The sequence below is a fragment of the Haliaeetus albicilla genome, chromosome 5 (assembly GCF_947461875.1).
Source record: "Haliaeetus albicilla chromosome 5, bHalAlb1.1, whole genome shotgun sequence".
NCBI classification, from domain to species: Eukaryota; Metazoa; Chordata; class Aves; order Accipitriformes; family Accipitridae; genus Haliaeetus; species Haliaeetus albicilla.
Genome location: NC_091487.1, coordinates 25,917,012 through 25,938,835, shown reverse-complemented (window position 1 = coordinate 25,938,835; position 21,824 = coordinate 25,917,012). Strand labels below are relative to the sequence as shown.

At 42.6% G+C, this 21,824-nt stretch overlaps 2 protein-coding genes across 12 annotated transcripts in view; both read left to right on the top strand.

Annotated features, from left to right (window-relative positions):
- GPATCH2L (G-patch domain containing 2 like) overlaps positions 1 to 11,216 on the top strand; it is a 42,185-nt gene extending 30,969 nt beyond the window's left edge. For 7 of the 11 annotated variants that reach the window (XM_069783815.1, XM_069783821.1, XM_069783818.1 and 4 more), the window contains one exon: positions 429 to 11,216. In XM_069783815.1, the coding sequence (XP_069639916.1) occupies positions 429 to 622 (194 nt within the window). In that variant the 3' untranslated portion in view covers positions 623 to 11,216. The remainder of the gene's footprint in view (positions 1 to 428) is intronic. The other 4 variants (XR_011324721.1, XR_011324722.1, XR_011324723.1 and 1 more) reach the window with 4 other exon arrangements.
- A 3,245-nt stretch (positions 11,217 to 14,461) lies between these two features.
- ESRRB (estrogen related receptor beta) overlaps positions 14,462 to 21,824 on the top strand; it is a 179,706-nt gene continuing 172,343 nt past the window's right edge. Inside the window, exon 1 of the mRNA XM_069783828.1 lies at positions 14,462 to 14,600. The gene's annotated coding sequence lies outside the window, so the exon portion shown is untranslated. The remainder of the gene's footprint in view (positions 14,601 to 21,824) is intronic.

The window sequence follows — 21,824 nt, the reverse complement described above, 5'->3', positions numbered from 1 at the left end:
GCTTTGCAACCTGAAATTTCCAAAGCCTTCAGAGACCTTGAAATTCTCAGGTACAGGGTTAATTGAGTCTTTGTGAAGAGACGAAGATATCTTCAGCTGAATGATTATTAATTGATTCAGTTTAAGTATGGGACAGCTAAAGCTCTTGATTTTCAACAGGAACTTTGACTAAGGGAACTAGTTAGTGGACTGGGAACTTGGAGTTCGGAATGTGAGAATCATTAGGGGAAAGGTGTTAATGCTATCAAGAACTGGTATTTCAAAGGAATTCGGCAGGGGAACTCGTAGGAACTCAGTAAATAACACCTTCATATAAGATATTATATATATGAGGCATTTGCCATGAAGTCACTTGTTCTAACTTTTTTTTTGTTGCCCTTTCTTACTCTCTTCCTCTGTTCCCCCTTTCCTGCAATTTTATATTCCAGCAACTTTATCTGTCCACATGGATGCAGCAGAGTCAGAGCTACCAGCAACACCATCCCTGAGATCCCAGAACTCTGAGTGGACAGGGAAAACACCAGCAGCCGAGAAAGCCACTATTGCTGCCTCCAGTAACTTTTTTAAAATGCCACCAGAGAAGAGCCCTGGATTCAGCCAAAAAGAAGCATTGCAACTATAAAAGCTTGCTGGATTTTGGAAGTGTTTGACTCTGGTGTGTGTCTTTACCAAACATCTTGTTTGGCAGTAGTGATATCTTCAGTATTGCTGCGTGATGCATGCCATCATCCAGACTGATCTGCGTGCCCCACATAGCTAAATCATGCTTGTGAATCTATGTTTTAAAAAGGTAATCAGTGTTGGGACCGCAGTGGCTTTTAAAAATGTTCTTGCTATTGCTGTATTTATTATGCATTCATCTCTTTCCCTGATGCCAGCTCATATGTGCTGGGTCATGTACAGATTCCTTTGGGTTTTCAGATCTTTATTCACCCCCTGGACATGTTGCTTGTTTGTGCATTTGACATTTTTTGGGTGAAAGTCCCACTGCCGCTCAGGGAGGCAAGAGTCTCCCCCTGCTTTCTTCCAGGCCAGGAGGATTTCTTGGCTGGGGAATGAGGAGGGGAATGCAAACAAGTTGAAACATGGAACCTGAATTCTGTATTAGCAGAATGTTTTCAGGCCATGTGCTAATGGACTCAAATCATGTTGCTTCTAGCGAAGCAAATACGGTGCTTGTCCATTCAGAAATTGCCATTGGCTCACTGGCAGCATGGTCCATTAGACCTTTTCATTCTCCCTTGTTACGAGTGTCTTTAGTCTTGCTCGTGTATTGCATGTTCTTTCCTAAATCTCCTACGGGATAAGGATTTGGGAGAACTACTTGGACATAAATGTGCAAGCTGGCATCCTGGAAAGGAACCTGGGCCCTTGAATATCCTTGGACTATGGTAGAGGATATACAAAACTTCCATTTCTCAGTGTATGAATTAAAAAATGACTGTTAGTGTTTCTAAAGGACGCTTCCTGTTGAAGTTAACATGCCATTGAACAAAAAAGCCATGTAAAGTATCGCCTGAGTTCACAGCATTCTGGATATTGATTAGACCACTTCTGTCTCATGTTTTCCCTCCCTTCAGAAAGTATTGTCTGCTGTATCTACTGGAGGTGTCTCCACTTACTGATGATTGTACTTTACTCTGCAGCATACACAAAAGACATTCTCTTCATAGCACTTCTACTTTGCCCCCTGTTACCTTCTGTGTTGCAGAATATATGGATAGTGATTTTTTTCCCTCTCTTTTCTTGAATTCTTGATCACACTCCACTCTACTTTTCTTGAATTACTCTGTCTGGAACTTATTTTGGGCTATGTTTTTAGAATATATACCTGCATAGCATGTGTCAAGGAACAGGTGGCCTCATGGCTTCTTAAGTCCTTTAAAATTAGGATATATTTGCATGCGTAGAACTCTTTTTGCTTTCCTCAATGGGTAGAGCTTTCAGACAGAACCGTTTAAGCTTGTAAAATTCATTTTGAATGTGGAGGTGCAGTTAGCACTCTTAAGTAGATAACAAAATTTGCATGGTTTTAGTGGTTTTGCAGTGTTCTGCTCTGCCGTATAAATCAAATACCTGAGGAACAGATTTGATTGTGAGGATATAAAGCACTGATTTATATTTAACCCTGTATTAAAATGTTAAATGGTCGTAACATACAAAAACCAAAACTTGAATGACTCGCTAAACCACGATTGACAAATAGTTATACAGTTATACTACAGACACACTGTCCCTGTCTGATCCCCTAATACCTACTTATTCTTGGGGAGACATCTAAATTGGATTTATATTTCACAGCCCAAGCAAACTGTCAGATCTGTCATCTCTCAAAACCTTTTTTTTTTTTCCTTTGGTGGTGGTACATCTTAGAAATAATTAGAACAGGGAAAGACTTTTTACCTTGCTGAAGGAGTATAGAGGTCAGTTTGGATTATGGGACAAGCTGTAAGGGTTTTGTGGAGAGAGGAATGTTCCTGTTTTAAAGTAGTCATTGGATTGTCTTTATTTTGTAGTTGTTTGGGGCAATGGTGTTTAAGAGGTAGCACAGGAAGTCTCAGCACTGAAGGGCCTGTAATCTAGAACATACAAAGAGAAGATAAACCTGAAAAGTAGTAGCTTGACTATCTAGTACTCATGAACACAGTGAAGGGGAAAGGTGGTCACATTCTCCTGACAACCTGCAGATAAATTTTAGGATTGGAAGCCTTGTAACCTAACTTGCAGGCTGTTTCAGTGACAGGGAGTGGTTCCCTAAAAGAGTGTTTGTGCAGTTGAGTGTTTTTAATCTCATGAAGGATATTCCACATCCTCTCTTGGTTTGAGTCTATTCAACAGACTTAGATTACTGATCATTCAGCTGAAATTTTAAATTTTGGCCTTCGTGTTCCCTTTTTAAAAACCAGTTCTGATATATCTTGCTACATTCTGATTATTGTTCAGAGTAGTTCTGTTTGTCCTGTGGTGTCAGGATGGTTTTAAAAATTTTGAGAGAGATGTTTGAGGTGTTAGGGAATCAACAGCCTTCATCTCACTCATTGTGGTGGCAGGGCGTTGCCAGACTTCACATGTTTTTTCTCTGGGGGCAGGGAAAGATAATTTATCAGATTTTTCCTATTGAGGTCAGTAGCACTATTCATCTGGTTAAGCCCTTACTTAGGTTGTAAGCTCCTAGGAGGTCTTCCATCCCTTTAAAGGTTGAATGTACCTGTGGCAGTACTGAGGAGTAACTGTGGCAAGCCTTGTCTTGGTAAGTCATACTTCCTGCAATGACAACTTTCTGGAAGTGCCAGGAGACTGAAGTTCTTGCAGCTGCCATGTCTTTCCTATTTCTAGGTTAGAATGCATTTACAGGTCAGTCAGGTTCTCAAGCAAATTTGATTATTCTGGGTGGTAGACAAGCTAAATGAATCATATATCTTGTTACTCCAGGGTATTTATCAAAATTTATCTTCAGACTTCAGTAGCTTGATACAGATTTGAATATCTGCAGCATTCTTAGAGGAATAAACTAGGTCCATTGTTTTGTCTCTTTTCCTCTAAGGCAGATTCCTTAGAACTCACACGGTACTTGCAGTGAAGGACACAGTGCTTCAAATGTGGATTGCTTGAGTAGAAAGGAATAATAACGTGCCTTGATTTGGTAGCTGTGCTTCTACTAAGGCAATCCAGTATGTGATTATTGTTTCAAAGATACACAGCTCATTCATATTTCACTTCTTGCCCATCAGGACTTCCCAGTCTTTTTCCAGGTTTGTCTTCTCTCCAGTTGTCTTCTCTCCTTGTCCTTATGGGAGACTTCAACTTCCCAGACATGAACTGGGAATACTATACTGTTGTGACAAGCAAGTCTGGGAAATTCTTGGAGTATGTTGAAGATAATTTCTTGTCACAAGTACTCACTGAGCCAACTAGGAAAGATGTCCTCCTAGACTTGTTATTTGTGAAGAGAGAAGGACTTGTGGGAGATGCGATGGTAAGTGGCTGTCTTGGCCACAGGGATCAAGAAATGGTTGAGTTTAAAATTTTTGATGTAATGAGAAAAATGGTCAGCAGAGTTGCTACCCTCGATTTCAAGAGAGTTAACTTTAAGCTACTCAGTGAGCTAGTTAGCAGTGTCCCCTGGGAATCTGCTTTTGAGGGCTTAGGGATATGTGAATTCTGGTCAGTTTTTAAGAACCACCTTTTAAAAGCACAAGAGCAGGCAATCCCTTTGTGTTGAAAGTCAAGCAAGCAGCACAGAAGACCAATTTGGCTGACCAGTGAACTCCTCTTGGAACTCAAGAGGAAAAAGAAATTGTATGATCTGTGGAAGAAAGGTCAGGCTTTGCAGGAAGATTACAGAACCGTGGTTTGCATATGCAGGGAGAAGACACGGAATACCAAAGCTTAATTAGAGTTGAAACTGGCCAGTGTTGTGTCAGACAGCAAAGTCTTTTTGAAGTACATTAATAGCAAGAGGAGGTCTAAGGAAAACATTGGACCGATACTTGTTGAAGATGGTCACCTGAGAAATTGGGATGAAGAAAAAGTGGAGGTATTCAATGCTTTTTTTGCCTCAGTCTCCAATAATACTGACAGACCTGGGGCTGCCCAGTCCTCTGAGTTGGAGGACCATGACTGCAGGGAACAGTGACTTTCCATTTGTGGACACTGAAATTGTAAGGGACCAGTTGTATCAGTTGAATGCTCATAAGTCCATGAGGCCGGATGGGACTCATCCCAGAGTACTGAAAGAGCTAGTGGATGTTACAGCAGGACCCCTCTCAATTACCTACCAAAGGTCTTGGGAGTCAGAAGGTCCCTGCTGACTGGAAGCTAGCCAGTGCTATTCCAATTTACAAGAAGGGCATGAGGGAAGACCCAGGAAGCTACAAACCTCTTAGTCTAACCTCAGTACCTGGAAAAATTATGGAGAAGATCATACTGGGTGCTATTGAAAGGCATTTAAAGGACAATGCAATCGTCAGGCACAATCAACATGGGTTCACAAAGGGAAAGTCGTGTTTAGCTAATTTGATATCCTTCAATGATAAGGTCACCCACCTAGGGGATGAAGAGAAGGTGGTGGATGTAGTTTTTCTGGATTTTAGTAAAGCTTTTTTGTAAGTCCTTCACAGCATCCTTCCGGACAAGTTATCCAACTGTGAGATGAGCAGGTGCATGGTGCGCTGGGTGAAGAACTGGCTGAATGGCAGGGCTGAAAGGGTTGTGGTGAATGGGGCTACATCTGGCTGGTGACCAGTCACGAGCAGTGTTCCTCAGGGTTCAATTCTAGGGACAGTTCTGTTCAATAATTTTATCAATGATTTGGATGCAGGAGTTGAATGCACCATTAGCAAGTTTGCTGATGATACTAAACTGGGAGGTGCTGTTGACCCTCTCAAGGGACAAGAGGCCTTGCAGAGGGATCTAGATAGATTGGAGCATTGGGCTATGATTGATGGGATGAAATTTAACAAGAACAAATGCCAGATTCTGCACCTGGGGTGGAGTAATGCTGGACACAAGTATAAAGTGGGAGAGGAGCAGCTGGAGATCAGCCCTGCAGAAAGGGACCTGGGGGTGCTGGTCGACGGCAGTCTCAGTGTGAGTTCGCAGTGTGGCCTGGCAGCCAGGAGGGCAAACAGCATCCTGGGGTGCATTAAACACAGTATAACCAGCTGGTCAAAAGAGTTGATTATCCTGCTGTATTCCACATTGGTGCGGCCTCACCTTGAGTACTGTGTGGAGTTCTGGGCCCTACAATTTAAAAAAGCGTGTTAAGGTACTTGAATGCATCCAGAGTAGGGCAACAAAGCTGGTGAAAGGGCTGGAAGGCAGGTCCTGTGATGAGTGGCTAAGGACTCTGGGGTTGTCTAGTTTGGAGAAAAGGAGACTGAGGTGACCTCATTGCTGTCTACAGCTTCCTGAGGAGGGGAAGTGGAGAGGGAGGTGCTGATCGTTTCTCCCTGGTATCTAGTGACAGGATGCATAAGAATGGTTCAAAGCTGTGCCAGGGGAGGTTCAGACTTGACATTAGGAAACACTTATATACAGAGAGGGTGGTCAAACACTGGAGCAGGCTTCCTGGAGAGGTGGTTGATGCCCCAAGCCTGTCAGTGTATAAGAGGCATTTGGACAATGCCCTTAATAATATGCTTTAACTTTTGGTCAGTCCTGAGGTGGTCAGGCAGTTGGACTAGGTGATCATTGTAGGTCCCCTCCAACTGTTCTGTTCTGTTTTTTCAATTCTTATTCTTAATTCTATTCTAATTCTATTCATGAACGTCATGAGGTTTCTGTCTTTTCATTCCTCCAATCTGTCAAGGTCCCTCTGGGTGGTACCCCCACCCTCCAGCATATCAGTGGTTCCCCTCCCCAACATGCCATTATTTCTGATCTTGTTGAGAATATGTTCTGTCTCTTTCCACCATATCACTAATGATCACTGAACAGTATCGATCCCAATATTGTCTTCTGAGGCATGCTTTTTGTAACTGGCCATCACGCAGATTTCAAACCATTGATCATTACTCTTTGAGCCTGACAGTTCAGCCAATTTCTCACTGACCTTTCTTAATGGACGGCATCCAGTCCATAGCTCTCCCATTTGGCTATAAGGATGCTATGAGAGACTGCATCAAGAGGCTTGCTGAAGTCAATGTAAACAGCATCCACTGCCCTCTACACATCCACATAGCCTGTCATTTCATCATAGAAGGCAGTCGGGTTCATAGGCATGATTTACCCTTGTTTAATCTGGCTGCCTGTTCCTAGTCACCTTCTTGTCCTTTGGGCACCTGGAATTGGCTTCCAGAACTTGCTCCATAAAGCTACAAGGGATCGAGGTAGGGCTGACTAGCCTGTCATTCCCCACATCCTCCTTCCTGGCGTTTTAGAAAGGTGACATGATACGTACCCCTTCCTGTCACTGGGGACTTCGTGCAATTGCCACGATTTTTCATAGATGACAGAGACCAGTCTTATAATGACAAACTTTTGCAAACAGGGCTTTATTTATGTACAGGGAGAAGAAGGTGGATGTTCCATGAAAGAGAAATTGAGATCTTGGAGGAGCACATTTAGAAGTTGTTCTTTGCAAATTTCCAGTAGTTCCAGTGAGCTCTAGGGAGGCTTAATGCCCAGTTTGGTAGGTACTGGAGAAGTGTGAATTAAAAGAATGTAGCTTCTGGCCTGATGGATTTATGATTTTAAGGTAAGGTACAGTAAAGGGTGAAGAAGGCAACAAAACAGTCGCTGGAGAGAAACTCATAAGAGGCTGTGACTAGTGCTACTGAATGATAGATTAGCTTCATGATTGTGGTATGCAGAGGTGTGTCTTGCCAGCATTCCTGAATAATGACATTGAGATGGTTAGTGCTGTCCTTCAAACTGTAGAACCTCATGCTGTTACTTTGTGGATGTTTCAGAGACCTGCTCAGTGGGCAGAGGATGAGAAGGGAAATTGGAGGAAGGGCAACAAGAAGGGTGATTGAGTGCCTTTTTTTTTTTTGTAACCCCTTCTGCACCAAAGAAAGAAGATGCTACAAAAAACAACGTGTGTGCCTGGATATCGAAAAGGAATTATGTAAAGCGGAGAAGAACTTTGCTTTGTTGCCTTGAGGAACAGTTTTGTAACCAGAGAACGTTTCAGTGAAGTAAAAGTGAAGGACACTACCAGTCATTTGTTCAGAAAATATATTTTAATAGGCTGTTAGGATACTATCAAAGGAGGACAAACCTCTGTTCTCATTGTGATACAGCATTACTGTATCTTTGTCCCCTGCATTCTATTCCAGTTTGTGTTTTGTGCTTGAGACATCCTGCTTTTGTACCATCAAATATGGGAAAAATACTTTACAGCAATGCTTCTTAAGGCATAAAGCATAAGGAGCCACTTGCTATACAGAAGGCAAGACAAGATGATCTTAGGCCATTAACTTTTACCCAGTACAAAGATTGAATTCAGCATAGGGAACATAATTTCTTAATTATACCAAAGCGTCTCATTCTTAAGAAGGCAAACTGTGCCATAGACAAGTGCAGGGAGGCTGACCTGTCACCAGTGCCTGGAGACTGGTGCATGGCTGGCCCTCAATCAGGTGACATAGACATGTTGTGGAGACAGAGGGAACCTTCAACATCCTTGTCAACTTTAATGTGGGTAAAATTAACCAACTTAATTGGTTAATTTTTTAACCAACTGCAAGCCTGGCTGTTAGTGTGACTCCAGTGAGTTGACAAAGATGTGTTAACTGGCATACCAGGAAAAGATAATTCTTGTACCAGCTCAAAGAATTGGTAAAAGTGGAAAACGGATTGGTACAGCCTGTTATGTTGGAGAAAGATGCAAAATACATATACCTGCAGACAGTAATCAGAATAAGTATTGCTGAGCCCTGCATGTATGACCTAGAGTATTCATTGTCTTACAGCAGAGCTGCCAGTATTATGAGGATGATCAGGGTTTTGCAAAGCTGCCCTCTTTTCCTTGTAACCTCGGAAGGAAATGAGATGAACAGCATAAGAAAGACTACACTGGGTCAGACCAAAGGTCTGTCTGGGTTGGTAGTCTGTCTCTCACAGTGGCCAGGTTTGTATGCCTAGCGGGTACTGTAAGGGCAAAGTAGTTATAAAGTGATACTTTCCTTTTATGTTCTCTTAGCCCAGTGTCCTGTCTCAGAAAGATTTACAAACTCTTTCTTTAAGGTTGGATAAAACTTTTGTGAACCTTTTGGCTATAGTATTTATCCTGCAACTGGATTTAATTGTATTTTTAGAAGGACATGTAATCTGACTTTAAAAACATAAAGTAAGGATTAGCTCATCTTTCTTGGTAATCAGTTTTCTTATTAATTACCCTCTTTATAGGGAAATTGCATCTTCTCTTGGAATAGTTTTTTCCTAATATCAACATGCTGACATTGTTTCTTGCTATGTTTTTTTTCAGCAAGGTTGAAAAGTCCTATTCTTCCTTTACAATTAGGCTTCTTTGTCATGTATAACTACCTATATCCATTCAACAAGTCCTATGTAATCCACTAACCCATATAAGTAATTTTTCATAAGCTTCACACTGTAATACTTGTCATTTAACCTTTAATTATGCTCCTGCATGAAAATCCTTGGTATTCCACATCCATCTGCATTCAGTTCTAGTGTCTACACTTAAAGTATTTACAGAAGCATACTTGCTTCCGTACTGCTATTCAGGGTTCATATACTCATGTATCCAAACATCATGCTAGCCCTTGCTGCCCAAATACTGCTGTAACACTACCATAAAAGTGATATTTTGGCAGTTGACTCTGAATCTAAAGTTCTTACTGCTGCTTTTCAATGCACAAGATCCCAGAAAGTAAGAATAATCTTAATTTTTTTTTTTTATTCCAAAATGCAATGCATTTGCTTTAGCAGTATTACAGTGCAATTTTGGACTGACAGTTTTTATAATTTGAAATACTTAAGAGCTCAGTCTGTTGAGTTTTATCCGAAGAGGATCAGAGGTGTCTTGCCTGTGTGGTACAAAGTCCTTTATGGAAATGGAAATACTAGGTAATAAAGCGTCTCATGTCTTGAGCAGATGGGCATAAAAATGAACTTGAAGCTGAAGCCAAATGAATTCAAGTTAGAAATGGGGTGTGAGCTTTTAACTGTGAGGACAGATTACCCATTGGAACAAAGTACTGTGGGAAGCAGTAGTTTCTGTGTATCTTCAGGCTTCAATTTGCAGATAGCAGCTTTCTGGAAAGAATGTTGCAGGCAAATATAAGCCATTAAAATAAATACAGAGGCATCTAAAAGACATTGAATGGTCAATTTTATAGTGAAGGTCAGTCTACATGAAATGATAGTTGCTCCTGGTTTAGAACCTCAGAGAAGACAGAAGACTTTTTTTCTGCAGTATAGAGATCTGTTGAAAAATGGGAAGTGTTTTGGCAAACATAGGGAAAAGTTATGGTGATGGAAGTTTTATGGTGTTACCAAAAGATTGTAATGAAGTTTGCATGGGAAGGTGAGGTGAGAAAAAATTTATCTGTGCCACCTGAAATGAAGCATTATTTCTGCATGCCAATTTGTGAGTAGTACAGTGACATATGAGTGTGCTGTCTTCAGAACCTACATAATCACTCAGCTGAAGAGCGTTCTTGGTGGGGATTCCTCCTTTCTTGCTGTACTGGCAGCTAGAGTTCTGCTGTGTTGGGGTGGTGTTCCCTGAGTACAGGCTCAGCTTCAGGAGCTCTGTCTCAGTTCATTCGCTCAGCTGCGTGAACTGCCTGCACATTGCACTGAAATCAGAAACAAATGAGGGAGAGCATCGGTGGGCTTATTACATTGATAAGATACTTGCCAAAAAAGTATGCAATATCTTTCTTAATCACTGTAACAGTTGCTTCTCCTTTTCTCTCTCATGGCATATAAGGAAGATACCTCCTTGTAGGAGTGCCCTTTTGGTAGCCTGTAGCCTTCTGTGTCACACCGAAGGAGCAGATGGTAGGTTTCTCCAAGTGGAAGGGCTCTTCTGCACTCATCTGAGAGGAGATGGTGTGACTGGAGGAAGCAATTTTCTGGTAGTGTGTTCTCTAACACTGGGGAGCAATGACTGGTTCAGCTTTTTCAGCTTTAAAATACACTACACTGTACCTTTGTTTCAAAATGAACGTAAAATTCCATTGATGGAATAGTGCCAGATGTGAATTGTTGCTTCAGATCTCAAGTCCTGGACATAGTGTTAATGTCCCATGCTAGCATTTGTTTTTGTTGCCCAGATTGGTCTGTGTGAGACCTCATTGCTGGAAGCTCTTCTAAGAGTGCCATGAACTGAGACTGGTCTGGCCTGACCAGAGCCCCTAGGCACTGCTGAAGCCATTGAATTTTCTCTCAAGTTTGGCAACACCAGACAGTTAGCCAAAGCTGCCGTCAGTTGCATTCTAGCTTTCCCCTCCTGTCTCAGAGGGCTTACCTAGAGATAGTTCACAAACAGGTCTACTCAAAATCTTTAAAGAGCTGCATTGTGCATGTCCCAAATGTTTTGTGTTGTCATAAGATTTAAGTGTTTGATAGGGATTTGACTCTGGGTTCTTAGGACTCTTATTTTGTGGGTAACATGTAAATAAGGAAGATTCTTGCTTGTATTCCTCTGTCTTAAACATGATGTGTATTCTCTGAGCGAGGCTCTTGCAGAATCTTTGTTCTGATTATAGAAACTGGAAATAAATCAATACATGAAAGAAGTGTTTTATCTGATATAAAGTGAACTGAGTTGAGAGTGGGTGAAAAGAGGTTTCACTGACATCTAACTAGATTTACAGTATTGGAATGTCCATAATCTGCATGCTTCCTTGACCGTTTCCTTAAGTATTAAACTGTAACCTGCAGGTCTATAGGCAGTCACTATGCTTTTCTTCGTTTGAATTGCAAACTTGAGTGAAGAATTTGAGGTAATTTATCATGTCCATTCTTTGGTTTTTGCAATGATTTTGTTTCCAAGTTTGTCATGACATTGTCTGTAGACAAGTGAGATGCTCCCTGTTTGGAATTCAAAACAATTCCAGAGTTTCTTAAGTAGCTTTTCACTTCTAAGTCACTGCTTCAGATCTGTCCAGTCCCAAAAGGGATTTCATTTAAATGGGCAGGTCAGACTCAATTGGTAGTTTAATGGATATCTATTCATTTTGCCAACGCTAACATCCTTTTAAGATAGACTGGCATCGTTCTTTTTTATCGTGATAGCAGTGGCTTCAAAGATCAAAGGAGCACTGGACTTTGAATTTTCTTTTGCATATATTTGTGTCCCAATATTGATAGCTATGCACACTTGTGGAAGGAGCAAAACAGGACACTCTCTACATAAACTGTTCCAAGGAGTAAATTGTAAAAAATTAGATCCCGAGTTGATTGAATGCTTTTGAACAAAAAGATCAAGATCCTTTGGAAATTGCTTCAAGTTCTCAACACTGTATTGGGGGGGGGGGAGATGTCCAATTTTTAAAAGTGATTATTTTCCTCTCTCATCTGCAAACTGCATCAGTGAGAATTCGGAAGTGTTCCTGGTGAAATGTGCTGATTTTTGTTGGGAGCAAGGAGAAAAGAGCTCTTATTAGATTCTCTTATGGGAGGTGCCCGAATTTGGCAAACATGATCAACTATGGGTAACAGTCAAAAATGTCAGATATCTAAAAATCAGTATGAGCTGGTTCAGTCTTCTACCTACTTGCATATTTTTTTTTCTGAGGAATGAAGCATTTAATTTGATAATTGGAGGCATTTCTATGAAAAAAAAAAAGCTGAATGGTTCTTGTTCACACATCTTTAATTTTACACCCAAGGGCTGAGAATTTTCTCAGTTCAGTTTGAATAGCTGGTGGTAAATTCAGTAACAGGGCTGACTGTGGTGGCTTTTACTGTTTTGATGTTTTTCAGACCATGCTTGCTTCATGCTTTTCCAGCTCAGAGAATCAACTGAAACTACAAATGAATACAAGTAGACTTGCTACATACTAATGGAAGATTTCTCACATCGAAGTAAAAAGTACTTCAAATCTGGGGGTACAAGATTTGTGCTCTGCTGAAGTAAAGTAATTTTCCACTAAGAGCAGATACTTGATAATAGTTTTTTAATGAAATGTAGTATAGAGTTTCAAAATGCTAAATGACATTAATTTCATTCATTTCTAGTGGGGGAGCAACAGGGAGGTATCTAAAGATGAGAACAAGAGCAAGTCTTGGGAGTTGCTGCCATTAGGCAGATGAAACACATGGATTTTGCAAAACACACTTTTAAAATTGCACCTAGTTGGAGAAATCTTATTTTGAGAAGTGTCATAGCTTTTTCCTCCCAGACTGCCTGCAGGGGAAGCGATGGCAAGCCAGCAGTTCCGCTAAACTAATGCCAGCACTAACACTGATGTTTTTCTAGTAATTTTGACACCAGCTTCCTGAGATGTTCACCAACATTGCCTTAGGACTTTTCTTCATCCTGCTTCACCACATAATTCCCAAGTGTTTGGACTCTTCCAGCCCCCCACCATGAGGAAACATGCATTCCCATTTTTGAGAAAGCCATAGGTGAAGACACTCCTAATGCCTAGTGTTATATGGTGAATGAAAGAAGTCCTGTGTTTTCTTTCCTGGCTGTCCAGTGTCACCATTAAGGGAGCATATACAAATAAGCAGCAAAGGGAGCTTTCATAAGCCTTTTATCCCTCGCTGGTCCTTTCAGGTACTGTGGAGACAGCAAGGAGTGGGAATGAGGAGTGCAGGGTCTGATTCCCGGGAGAGGGGAGAGAGACCATGAGGTGCAGCCATTGCCCTGCACTCAAGCAGTGCAGGGGCTACCACAGGGCTGCACTGGACCAGGTGGCATTTCTTACCCTCCTGACCACATTGGTAGGCTGCACGACTCTAAGCTACAGGCTTCCTGTGTTTACATATTTATTTAGACATTTAAACAAGTACCTTCTTTAACACCACCCCCCCAATAGAAAATTTGTGTTCCTATGGAAAACAAGGCTACAATTCAAGTGGCCAATGTTGCTGTAACCAGTGCCCTTCTCCATGCACAGTACAATGCAGTTGCATAAGTTGTTGTTGGGTTTGAGGGTTGTGTGTCCCGACCCGTTCCCCTGTCCCCCCTTCACACTAGGTTCCTGCCTCAGTCAGTGAAGGAGGGTTGAGACTCTCTGAATGTACAGCTGCTTGGGTTTTTTTTTTTTTTTTTTTCCTCATTTAGACTGAATCCAAGCTTTATTTACTACACAGCATCCAGGCTCCATTCTGAAGAGAGAAGAAGTAATTTCCTTGTTAGTGTCTTCAGGGTACCTCCTGCTATGGCAGCTTAGAATGTTAATGAATTTATTTATGTGCTGAGAATTTGGATGTTACTGTCGCCCTTGTTTTATAGATGGGGAGTTTAAGTCAGAATGACTGAAGCAAAAACCAGGAGTTATTTCTGAATTCGGAGGCCCCAAGATGAGATACCCGGGCACAGGCAATTTGGAGTGGCTTTGTAGCTTTTTGTAGGTTCAAACCACATTTCCTACAAAGTTCCATAGCAGCTATTGAGTGCTCAGAACTTCTGCAAATCCAGCCACAATTAGTAATGAGGTGAGGAGCACTGTCCTTACTGCTGAAGTCTCTCTCTGGCTTCTTAGACATCAGAAAGAAGGCAACAGGCAGGCATCTCTCCAGGGCTAGTAGTCAACTGCTTTTATTGCAAGAATTTTGCCTTGACAGTTTCCTGCTTGAGCATGGAAATAAAAAATGAACTGTGTGATCATTTGATTTGGCATTATTGTAATGTGTATGCACAGAGGGACAAATTAGGATGGCAGTTCATTTCTTCACTTTTGAGTATTTTTATCTGTAATCAGATATGTGTGTGTATATATAGATAGATTTTATTTATTCTTGAGCTAGGAATTTTTGGTATGTATTCACTTTGTATTGGGGTTTCCTTATAGGGTATTTTAGCTTCCCAAAATATGCTTTGTCTCTGGAAATATCTATGATTCATGGACTTCAAAGGATTGAAAGTGGAAGAGCAGCCCAAATGCATAGTATCACAGAGGATCTCCTGTGAAATAGCTTGTCTATTACAACTCAAGAAAGAGCAATAGGTAGGTGAAAACTTGCTCTTGAGCAGTTACACTTTATACACTTTTACCTGAACATCAGAGGACGATATGACTATTGACTCATGTCTTGCACTGATATTTCAAGTGTTCTCCTCCGATTCTCTTCCCTAAACTCCAAAGTAATGACTGTCCAGCGCAGAAAACCTGGCTGTTATTTAACAAATGATAGGCTGCCTGTTAATGCCCAGTTCAGCAGGGTTTTAAAATACCAGAAATCTTAATGTATGTTTTGGGAAGAATGCCTTCGGGTCAGAGACCCTGTTTGGAACCAGAATCAATCATCTGACGGAGCTGTATCAGAAAGAAGCGGAAAGGTATGAAGAAAAAATGGTACTAACTTTTGTCTTTATTATCCTATGTTTTGTTCTGTTCTCTCCATTGACTCTCAGGTCTAGATCTTCTAGAGAAAGTAGTGCATCTTTTAAAAAATAAAAACCACAAACAACCTCCCTCTCCAAGTTTTTGTAGGATTCTTGTGTCAGACATGGGTTGGCAGGCTCTGTTCACAGCTGAATACCCAATTTCTGAAGTAAGCAGATGCCGTTAACCTGAAAGATGAAAATCAGAATGTTTACATTTCTATGAATACCATCTTGAGATTGGGCAGGTAGCTGCAGTTGTGGTATCCTCATCCTTGCAATGAAGTATTGTGGACCACAACATTCCTTGCTCACACATTGCACCTTTACACCTGTGCTAAATGGGCATTTTCTGAGCAAAGTGCACTGTTTGCTCAACAGAAGCATAAAAGATGACACGTGGTATGTTGCTCTATACCTTATCTTCCCTCTGCTAATTGCTGTAAGGTAATGATCGTGCACTACCACGTGACTCAGAAACAACTTTGCTGAAAACCACAGATTTCTTTCAGGTAAGCTACATCCCATCTGTATGTATACTTAAATGTAGCTGTGTATTTGTTCCTGGGAAGGATCCAAGTGCTTGTCACAAATAGCTGGCAACTGGAAGCACCAGAACTGGTGTATCTGGAATGTGATTACTCTCTATCATTCTGCAAGTACCTTGAGTGTTTAGGATATGGATGAGTACAACTTCTACTGCTTGTCACTGAACTACTGCTGGTAATTGAAAATTGGAATACAGTGGTCCCTGGAGAGTTTGTCTGTCATGGAGCTCAAGAGGTTAATATGTAGTTATGTGATGATACTATAATTTTATATGCATCTGCAGATACTGGTAATAGACATTAAAGTGGGCATTTACATCCTTATTATGGGTCAGTACTTGATGTCATAATAAAAAAGTCACATCAGAAAAGTACAGGATAAAAATCTGATTATGCACCTTTTGGAGTGTAAATGGCTTTAAAATTCAAATTGTCACCTGATGGGAGGATCAGGAAATAGTGAGAACAAGGGCAAAGGGGCAAAGCTGTGAGACACAAGGGGCAGGATAAAGGAGGAAAAAGAGACAGGCTGGACTAGGCCTTTACTTGGGTAGTTTATATCCATATGAATACTATACCCCATTACTTAGGCACTTCATGTCATCTCATTAAACATAAGCTTGAGTGAAAAGTGGACTTTGCAGTGGGGTGTGAAGGTCAATAGACTCCAGATCTTCTGACTTTCCACAGCGTTCAAATCTGCTCAATGTTGGGAGAGCTAAACCTTCATGTGGGTTAGTTAATGCAGGGTGTTCATTTGGAAAACAACAAACAATAAGAAAGCTAATAAAGTTTCTAAGGCAAGGCAACAGCTGAAACTCTCTTATGAGGCTGTTGTAAGTAACTGTACAAGTAACTGTGGAACTACTGGCCCCAGAACCTGAGGAGAGGGGTGGATACTGGGGGGACTGAGACTCTGAATCCTGAAGGGCTGTGTAGGTTAAAATCAACTGAAAAGTACAGTGGGGACTAGAGCAGTATGTAGGACGAGCTGCCTATGCAGCTGGATAGATTGGGACAGTAAGTTCAGCTGTGATGCTGAAAGTCTATAGCATGTAGAAATTTGGAAGGGTGTTAACCTTCCATTTCTCTACTATTTTTTTAATCCAAATACATCCTAAAGCACTCTGTAAAGTCTTTGCAGTTGACTGAAATTTTAGGGATGTTGTTTTCCTTGTTGGAAATATGGGGTGCAAGGCAATGGGGTGAGTGAAGTGAACAGTTCATCTCTGCTGAAAGAGGAAGTCTTCTCCTTCCATCTCTACTTTATTGCCTCCCCACGCCTGGCTGTAAGCTCCTGCTGCTTACCTTTCACTCCTTGGACCCCTTTGATTCACGTCAACCCTCTTAACTGCAGAAAAGGACTTGATTTCTGCTGGTTTAATCAGTTGATTTGGCTCAATTGATGTGTGTGAGGAGTGCCAGAGGCAGCCCAAGGCATGAGGGCAGGACTGGGGCTGGGGAGATGGGTGGGCTGGGAGAAGGTCCTGGGGAATAATGGTTTGAATGAGGGAGACTCACCCAACTGGCAGTACCAAGGTTTTAACTTTGGCTCTATCACTTACAGACCTGCGCGCACCACGCCATGTTCTCCAGGGATTCAGCAGCTCATAGGAACTTCACACGGTCCAAGGCTGCAGGAGGTGCTTTGGGGGGTTGTGAAGTCACTGCCTCACCAAGAACTGTGTGCTCCTTTTCTCCCAGATGTTCCTTAGGTGTTTTGACACCATCTTTAGCTGAAGTGAGAAGGGACATTTCCTGTGAGATAACCATATATGCTTCCTAAAAAGGGATTATGGCTGGAGAGGACTGGCCTGCTCTAGAGAACCCAAAATGTCTCTCATGTGGATCTCTTCTCTTAAGGGGACTGATTTGTTTATCTATATGGAGTAATGAACGATGGGGCAAAATGATGGAAAATACTTAGTATCTCTGCACCATGTTGCATATGATGAGAACCAGCCTTTCTGGTGAATGAGAATGTTTGTTATTAAAAAAGAATCAGTGCTTTGCAACAGCTTTCAATAGAAGTACAGAAACATTGAGGCCCACAGACAGCATGCTCCACAGCCTTCTGGGGTGGAATGTAAGGCAATCTTCTCAGGAAAACAAGAGGCACAGAGAGAAGTTAAAACTTTGCAAGAGTTATGGGGTAAATCTGTGGCAGGCCTGAAAGGTTTTTGAAATTACCTCCCTAAAGGCCTTATACTTCTGTGTCTCTGTGCTAGTGAGGTACAAATAAAACTCCAAGAGGCTGTCTGTCCATTCAGTGGATCAGTCAGACACCGAGCAGGCTGGTGGCAGTCAGTCAGATACTGAGCAGGGGGGCCATTCAGTGATTAATAGATCCTGGTTTGTGAATGGCCACGTCTCCTGGCTCAGACAGCTTTTGGCTGCTGAGAGAACAGGGATGGAGAACTCCATCCCTCTGTTCACAATTAGTGTTTGTTATTAAATGCTGACAGTGTGTTCTCTCCTCTCATGTATCTGGTCTTTGTTTATGCACTGGATGTTGGCACAGGCTTCTGTGCTGTAATGTCTTGCATTAGCTGCTGTTGAAAGGAGTCCAAGGAGCAGTGTGCTTTGAGGAGGACAGGAGGGTGGCTTGGCACCAAAAGAACAGGAGCAATTCTGAGGGAAGGATGAAAATGGGTTTAGTTAAGTGGGAGGCTGGCAAGGAGCAAGCAGCAATGAGTCCGTGCACAACTCTGCTCTCGAACGTGATGCCAAACACTTTGATGGGAACGAGGAGCTAGCTAGGAGGTGGATGCGATGGCAGGAAGGTGAGATAGCCTTGGAAATGGTTTGGTAGAGGGTGATGTTAGCAGATATGGTATCTTCAGGTGGATAGGTGGTGCCTGAGGTAGGAAGTGCCTAGAAGGTCTAGGATGCAACACCTGGGCTAAATACTAAGACAGGTCCAATGGCTGCAGCTCCCTGCCCCTCTCTGCGATGCTGCAGCAGCGTGTGGCACACCAAGCAGTCTGAGTTGGCCATTTTGGAGGTCAGGTCTTTCACCTGTTTGTGTGATGAGAACTTGAAGTTCAGCTTGGAAGAAAACATGCCAGGATCTACAAGGGACAGGTATAGTTTGGTTATGAGAGGGCAGCACTTTAAGAGCTCTTTGTCTCCTGCAGCCCATCTGTTCAGAATGGCTGCAAGGGGTTATTTTAAGATCAGAAGTAAACCCAAAGTGAGTAGCTTTTTCTTTCTCTAAGACCTGGATACCACCTCTGCCACTCCTCTCCTGCTCCTGTCCTTTCCTCAGTAGGGAGATGTTAAGAAACATTAAGTAGGAATAAACAATGCAGCTTCTTGGAGTGGTACTTGAGTAAAAGGCTTGTCATGTTTCTTCATGCAGTGGGAATGGACAGAGAAGGGTGTCATGAGGCCAGGTTTGCCTCTCCTGGGTGCACTCCCTCACTGTGTTTACCTGTGGCCTGACTGGTGACAGACTGTCTTTGCCAGTCTGAGCCACATTCCCAAAATACAAGTGGCTTTGGCGGTTGCACAAACTAGAGCCTTAATGTTCACTGGTCACCAGGAGTGGAGTGGGATGAGCAGCATTATCAGGTACTATTTATTCATCACTGGGGACTGCTGTGTGTAACTGCTCCTCTCTGTGTTGCCATTTTGTCCTGTGAATATTTTGCTGGAATCTCTGCAAACTTCACTCCAGAGTATCTTTGACAACACAACTGACTACTGCTAGTTATTTCAAATATTTTGAATACATAGCTCTGTTAATCTAGAGCTTGTTTGTTGGAGCAAATTGAGGTCCTCATCACCAGAAAGATACCTTGCTCCAGTCACTGCTCATCTAGCCCAGTTGGAGTGAGCATCTTTATCTTTTCCCATTTCTTTCTTAGTCTTTCCTGGTCTTCCCATCCCTCTGATGCTGCTCTGCCACTGCTCCTCCCCCACAGCCCACATTCAGGTGTGGCTGTTTAAAAGCAATCTCTGTCAACATTTGTCATTAATCTGTTTCCATTTTTATTTATAAAAGAAAGAGAGAGAGTGAGAATGGAACAGCAGCAGTAGCAGGGCAATTGCAGATGAATAATGAAAGGATTCATCACAGCCATACCAGGATATATATATTTTTTGCAGCCAAGCGAGACGGATTCCCATCACAGCTCGGGGACTCGTTCCGCACAACCACTCATCTTTCATGCTGGGGGGAAGGGAAAGGTGGAGACAGTATCATTATGGATGTAACGGGGCTCTGAAGTGACTAGTCAAGGTTGCTGCTTCAGTCGCAAGGAATCTGCTTACAGGAATTTTCTCTCCACCAGGTGTTATTGCCTAGTAAAGTGGCTGCCTTCTACAGCAGACTGCCACGTGTGAAAGGGAGGCTTAGGGTTTGCTAATGAGGACACTTGCTAAGCAGTCAAATCACTAAAGAAGGATGAGATGGCCAAGTAAGGATTTCACAGGAGTGACAAACTTGTCTCAGAAGGAATGAGGGATGCACTGGGCAGTGCAGGGGTCACTCTTTCTCACCTTTTTGTCTCTTGAGCCCACCCTCAAGTTCTCTGTCATATCAACAAACAACTCTCAGCTTGCCCTGCCCCATCTAGCTTTAAAAATCTGTCTGCCCTGTTGAGCATAGACAGTTTTGTTCTTCTTGTCTACTTTAATAGGTAAGGTGGATGAAAATTTATCAAATAGGGAATGCTGAAGGATTCTGGAGCCCTGAAGGTCTCTGTGAAGCCAGAAGACAAAGAACTGCCATTTAAGAAGGAGAAGAAAAGAAAAGAAAAGAAATAGGCCTGGTTGATTGAGGTGTGCACTCTGTCTTCTCCTGTCTGCCAGGTCCAGGGGAGCAAGGCCACATGCAACCTGTGAGGGCAGTGTTAATGCTTCACTACTGTTTAAGCTCTGCATGCCTGGGTGCACACAGGTGTAGTGGTCATGTTCCTCCATCACTGAAGAGAGAGTCTGACTCTCCAGCCCTCTTGTGCTTATGGGGAGGTCATCCAAGCAATGCTGTTGCCATCCAAGGCAGAGGTGGGCTGTGCTGAGTAATTCTCTCATGCAGAAATGCAGTTACTCTGTCTTCCTCTGGGGTTTGGAGGGTCTGGGTTTGAGGAAAGAGCATGACATTTGACTGTATTTTTCCATCAGGAAAGCACTAAAGCAGGTTGATTTAAAGGGCAGGATGGTCTCATTTTCAGGTGCTGCAATGACCTGTATTGCTGGTTATCAGTTCCATTTCCAGTTGTGAGAGCACATCAGCCCATAAAAAGCACAAAAGACCTTGTTGCAAAGGACTGTATGTTTGTCAGGCCTCTTGGCAACCTGGACTGCTTCATGCACCTCTGGCAAGGTATTGGCATCAGGGCATTCCTGTATTAAATCCTTCCTGCTCTCAGTTGAAGCGTATGTGCCACTGAAGGTGAACCCAGTTGAATGGGAGGGTGCAGTACAATGCCACAGCTGAAGTGATCCTTGAAAGAGTAAGACAAGCAGATATGTTGTTTTGTTGGGCCCTTAGGGCTGTCATCTTGGCAGGGGGAAAAACAGCTGAGATCTTTTCTATTCCAGACCCTTCTAGTGCTCTATTTTTCCTGTATAAAATCGCAGCCTTGCCAGCAGTAGAGGGATCAGAGAAAAGGAACCTGTTTCTCAAGCTGCCATTGCATTTCTGTCTTGTACGCAGGGAATGCAATGCAGTGCTCAGAAGCTTAGACTCTGTGTTTTTTACCGTTCCCTCTCCAACATATACCTGCCTTTGGGAAACCATTTTGTCCATTTCCTCATATCCTGGCACAGGATTATGGCAGGTCATTATTGTCCTGGGTTCAGCTGGGATAGAGTTAATTTTTACAGGAACCTGGGAGGTGGGGGGCATAGCCGGGGCAGCTGACCTGAACTAGCCAAGGAGCTATTCCATACCATGGGACATCATGCTCAGTATATATATGGGGAACAGGCCGGGGGGTGGTCTTGACTTTCGGTGGGGGAAGCGTCGGAGCGTCGGGTCCCGGGTGGTGAGCAGTTGCACTGTGCATCACTCTTTTTGTATACTCTTTCATTAGTACCGTCGTTGTTGTTGTAATTTCATTGTGTTGTTCCAGTAAACTGCCTTTATCTCAACCCTCGAGGTTCCAGTTTGTTTTTTTTTTCTCTCCTCCGTCTCCCCACTATCCCACTGGAGGGGGACGGGAGGAGTGAGCGAGCGGCCGCGTGGTCCTTTGTTACCGGCTGGGTTGAAACCACGACAATTATGAACTGGATTTTATTCAGTTTGGGTACATGATCCAGCTCCATTTAAGCACACTAATAGATCTCCATTC